The 5,985-nt window shown below is 30.3% G+C and overlaps 1 protein-coding gene across 1 annotated transcript; it reads left to right on the plus strand.

Annotated features, from left to right (window-relative positions):
- Window positions 1-1,372: 1,372 nt before the first annotated feature.
- On the plus strand, window positions 1,373-5,148 carry LOC108561094 (serine/threonine-protein kinase 32B-like; the record flags this gene model as incomplete). The annotated part of the gene is given in 3 exon segments (XM_017918886.1): window positions 1,373-1,498; window positions 4,015-4,137; window positions 4,569-5,148. Coding segments are annotated over 3 exon segments (699 nt in total), but the record flags the coding sequence as incomplete, so codon positions are not given.
- Window positions 5,149-5,985: the final 837 nt, after the last annotated feature.

A 5,985-nucleotide genomic window follows, 5' to 3' on the forward strand; every position in this document is an offset into this window, starting at 1 on the left:
GCGACGATAATTCTGAAGAAAAAAATGTGAAGAAAGATTAACTTTCATAAAAAAAATCTGTATTTTTTTTTTGTAAAATTTTTCCGTATAAATTTAGAAGGAATATGTTAAAATTATATTTTTCTGAAATTTAATAAACTCTTTTTTATGCAATTTTCGTTATATTGTAACTCATTGATTTAGTTTTATGCGGTTTTAATAAATTATGGAACGTATCCTTTATTTTTATACGTGTGTCCAGTCCTTTTGCATACAGTCTATTTGCATACAATAAAAAATTGAAAGATAAAATATTAAAATATATAAAAAGGCAATTCTATTTTTTTAAAACCTCTAATTTATTTCGAATAAAATAAACAAATAATAACAATAAAAAAAGAAAAAGGTATCAAATAATTTAAGTTACAAAGAGAATAGTAAAAGAAATAATTCAAAAAAATAACAGTAGATAGAAGAATATCATAAAATTGAACATAAAAAAATCTAGAAATCAAATGATATATGATGATACAGTTTAACAGCAAAATTACTACAGTCTCTCAGCAATCGGACACTTTTCAACCTCTAAAAATAAACGCAGAAAAATTGATGACAGACCTTTTTCTACGTTTGTTTTTAAACATACACATTTTTCGGGCAAATTTTTAAGTGCAAAAGAGATCGCTGACCAAAAAGTTTGAGAAACACTGATTCAAATAACAGAAAGATCGTTAGCAGTGAAATATTAAATATGCATAACCAAAATTGTAGTTACATTCTGAGATACCGCCTTTATATATATATTTCATTTTAATGAACAATGCCATGAAAATAGAAAAGACTTGTATGAAAAAGAACGATACGTTGGTTTAATATTTGATTAGCTTTTATGAAAGTTTCGTAAACTTTTCTTGCGAATTAAAATGAATTTGAAAATGAAATGAAGCGTTCGTTTTACTTTACCCATTATCAATACTTAATTATTGAGTTAAGAGCTAACAAATACATTTATTATAAGGCTTTAACTAAAAAATGAGAAAGTAGGCAAAAATAAAAAAAAAGTTTATAAGATTAAAAAGCGAATTACTTAACTCTAATTACCTGATGATGTGTATTTCAAAAAATATAATTCTAAGTCTTTAATTAAATTTGTCAACATTTGTCACGATAACAAAACTCTTAATATTTATAGAAACTTTTAATACAATTATAATTCTATAAATAAAATCTTATTCAATCTTAATTTAAATATGCATTACATTTATTCTTAGCCAGGATCATAAATAATGTTTGTTTTTATTTTATTTGAAAAAAATAAACATAATGTGTACTGTTAAATGAAAGAATATTTCTTACCTGTTTTATGCGCTATAAACTATATTATTGATTTTAGTTGTTGTGCCTCAGTCCAGGAGCGAGAGTTTCTTCCATACAGGAACTAAAGCAAATTCGATGTCTGCAGAAATTCGACTCGGACTTGGTCTTTCAGAGGAAGTATCAACCGTATTTCATGCCACCTGTAAGTACACAGTTTCTTACACTTGTTAACTACTTCAATAATAGTAATTTAGATTTTATTTTAATAATAATAATATTTGCAAGTAATCAATTCCGGACTGTTTCAAACTTATCGAGGAATTTAGCACAACATGAGATTCGAAAAGGAAAAAAAATGATTTTTGATAATAAAAAAAATAATGTTGTGTATTAGAATTTATTTATTATTTTACTAAATTAAAACCGGACAATAGTGAATCCGGACTGATCGAAACCATGGTATGTGAAATACTTTATATTATATAATCATTTGAATATTTAAAAAAAAAGTGTGGAGGCGCTGGGTTATATCGATATTTTCAGATGGAATGTATGCAGCGCCGCGGCAAGGGTAGGTGCCAATTGCGCAAGTAATAGTATTATTTTCTTCAGGGATTTAGCCGCTTTGAGTTCTTACATATTTGGCCGCAGGCGCAAGATTTACTTGCTGCGATTCTGAATGTATGAGTGCTTATATTTTATAGTAAACGAGCGGAGTTTTGTTTTGTTTTATTATGATTTGATTTATATATATATAAAAAAATTATCAACAAAATATGGTTTTTTCTTTAAGACATTAGTGCATCAATTACCAGCAGCATTACCAAACAAAATTTAAATTCCATCGAACACTGCAAATGTCCTTACAAAAGTGCATAGAAGATATCTTTTGTACTATAAAAGATATAAAATTTATAGTAAAGCAAACAAACACATTAGAGATGACTACATCAACATTACTTTGAAAAAATACGACCACTTTCAGCATGATAGTTACAAACTATATAAAAGGAACGCACATCTAATAGATCAATAGTAATACTATTTATAGTGAATAACATTTTTCCGAAACATTGTTTGTATAATTTTTTCTTAAATTCTTGAGAATAGTTTAAATAAATATGTTTTAAACTTTAATTTTTTTTGGCGGTTGACATTAGGTAATCTTTCCCGGTCGATAGTTACCATTATAATGATTTTTTTTATTATTATTTTTATTTGTAGGTTGACTGTCGTCTTGTAGATTAATTTCAGTAGTATATAGATGCTATGCGATTCCACTATTTCCTTTCACTGTAAATCTGCTGCTATCCTTAACACTGTCATTGTCCATCGACTTGGCTGAAGGTCCATATGCTGAACTTCATTCATTGCATCTGTGACGAACGATGCTGCAAGCACCGCCGGTTTGATCGTGGTAGGGCGACTTAACCATTCGGCTATTAGTCGCCCTAAACTTTTAAAATGCAAATAAAAATATATAAATATAAGAATTTTTAAATAAGAATATACCAGAAACATCAAATCTAAAGAATTCAAAATTATAGCGTTTTTGATAAAAAGTATGAATTTTCCGAAATTGTAGGTTTGGTATAAAAAAATTTAAAACTCCGACTTGCTGTGTTGCATACTTAAAAATATTGTATATGTATTTATTTCTATAACCGGTGGCAATCGCAAGCCCGACAACCGAAATACCGTCAATCATATTCCCGACGTTTGAAATCCCGACTGTATCAAAATCTCGACAACCATAATCCCGACTATATCGAAAATGTCTTCTTTTATTCACTTTTAAATTGTTACTAATTATATTTGAGATTATTTCATAATGTAAACAAATATTTACTTCCTATCAGTGATTTCAAAGAAACATGACCGTTTTTCCTAGAATAAACAAATATTTACCGAAGACCATTGGTTTTATAGAAAACACGTAACATTGAAATCAAATATGAACACGATACAACAAAAATCAATAATTATTAAACTTATTGAATTTATTATAAAAATAAGTATTATCATGAATAATAATTACAACATTAAAATATAAGAAAATAATCAAAATATTTTATCAAATTTATTATTTACTACAAAAGAAATTCATACTATATGAATACTAATAATAACAACCATATAATATAATTAAAAATATTCATTATTCGAAAATAATCTAAGAATAATTTAACTACTTATAAAAAATTGCTAAGTTTCTTTAAATTGAATGTCATTATTTGGATCGAAACAATTACACAATATTAAAATAAAGTTTATAATTTGACTATAAAACAAATTGAAATATTTCAACCATAATTAAGCAACTTGTGCCAAATATTTAAATTTATAAAATTCATCTTACGTGCTATATATTTTATAAATTAATTATAATATGGCTGAGTGACGGTTTCAGATAAATAAATGCAGCAATCCCTCGCACAGTGCAACTTCAATCAGTCCGCATTCACTATAGTCCGGTTTGAAAAACAAACTAAATTTTAATTGGCAAAAATAATATTTTTTTTTATATACATGTATGCTCGTTTATTTTTTCTATACAGTCAAGTCTCTTGTTATGCTGTTTTTATACGGTTAAAGGATTTCATACAGAAAAAAGTGGTTGAATAGGAACTAGACACAACACACTTTATTAATGGTTCTTTTTATTAAATTAGAACAGGTTTTAACTTTTTAAATGTTATTATTTGTTTATTCTTTCAGAGGGATCATTTAAACTGCGATCCGACATTCGAGCTAGAGGAGATGATCATCGAGACGAAACCTCTGCACAAGAAGAAGAAACGATTGGCCAAACAGCGATCCGTCAGGGAAATCCATACGACGGTCAGTGTGCAAGATCCGAGCAAAATTTATTACGTTCGCGAGACGAAAATCGAATGAATAGAATAACTTCTATGACAAGAAAAGGAGACGAGTTTTGCGATTGCGAGGGGGAGATTTCAGTAATAAAGCGAAAAACGAAAATCAATCAATTCAATTGGAAGACGACCGGACGTCTGATAAAGAGAGAGATCCATCCATATCGGATTTTCTCGTATACATAATAAAATATATATTGAACAAATCGGAAAAAGAAAACAAAATGCTTGAAGTCGAATGGAAAATGTATTTCCTTTAAATTCGGGTTACCAATATCTCTCAACGGAATTGTTTCCTTTTGTTGCCTCGCTATTGTTATCGAATACATTTTGCGGAAAAGAAATCGCAAGAGACTACTCTCTGTAATTGTTGATTGAACATTATATGTTGTGCAGGAAGGGGATTCCCCGATGGAGCCAAAGTCTATGATTCCAGAGTTTAAGATCTACAACAGGTATCAAGAGTTGGAGCGAAGAGAACGCGAGCGTAAGGAGCAAGACTGGGAGCGCGAACTGCAGCAGGCCATGAACCTCTCGAATCCTCTGGACAATGGTCCAGAGACAATGCCCACGTGTCTAAGCTGTCCGAAGCTTGACGAAGAATCGGAGCCAGAGGCATCGCCATCGACGCCAATCTCGAAACTTTCCAAATCTTCGGCGAGCTGCGATTCGACTTCTGGGCCTAAATACAAATTGAGGCACGGCCTCTTCAAGCACAAATCCTCCGGTGACAAGGCAGAAGAGACAAAGAAGAAAGGAGGTGCCAACGATATGCAAAGTCGCATGCAGGGATTGGATTTTATTGATAGGACACCCTCTCCGATGGATAGAGTCGAAGGCACCTAAATAATCTAATAACGAAACATCTAAATATATATCTAAATATACATATATATTATAAAAGAACAAGTATACTTTATAGGACCAAAACTTACTTATTATATATAATTGTATTATTTTTTCTAATAAAAGGCTGCACGAGAAACTGTAGATATAACTGGAGTTTTACTAAATCTATTTCAATGAAAAATATACTATCGTTATTTTTGAATCTTTATGGACATTCATAAACACCTTCTATTAAGATAAATAAATGATAATAAGTAAATGATCATTGTTTTTATTTTTTTGTAGAGGAAACCTTACCTCACTAAAACCTCTCCCCTTTTTTTGTCAGCATACAGGACTTGTACAGGTGTACAGAGCCTATACGATGCTGATTGCCCATGCATGTCACTTCCCTTGGTTCACTTACTTGCGTCAATGCTGCCACTAGCTTCATAGGCCCTCTGCAGCCTCCACTTGGCTTCTTTAATAAAAAAAACACATCTGTTACATGCTGGGCCTAGGTCAGACTATTAATGGAGACCCCCAGATATTTAATGGCTTTCTTCAGTGTTATCTCTGTGCCTGATATTGTAAATTTTGTTGGTCTTATTATTCCTATAATAGCACCGCTTCTGTCTCTTCTGTCACGAGTGTCAGACCTCTCTCAGACATCCATCTGCCTAAAATAAAATTAAACAAGTACAGAGCGCAAATTATCTGTCAACAGAAAACTTTATTTTAAGAAAATAATCGATGATCTTAGCTCGATATGTCATGAAACGAATCATTCATAAAATTAGTCGTCAACTAAAATTGTTGTGTAATGTAATACATTAACGCGAGTTCTTTCCTCTTGAGCTTAGATAGGAAAAGGTGGCTTACAGAGATTGAATAAAATTACAAATTCTCTCTAAATGTTTGAATAAATATCTACAAATATGAAAGTATTTCAGAACTCTTGTTTTTAATTTTGATAATTGCATGT

Source organism: Nicrophorus vespilloides, unplaced genomic scaffold (genome assembly GCF_001412225.1).
Source record: "Nicrophorus vespilloides isolate i.1.1-1 unplaced genomic scaffold, Nicve_v1.0, whole genome shotgun sequence".
In the NCBI taxonomy this organism is placed as follows: Eukaryota; Metazoa; Arthropoda; class Insecta; order Coleoptera; family Silphidae; genus Nicrophorus; species Nicrophorus vespilloides.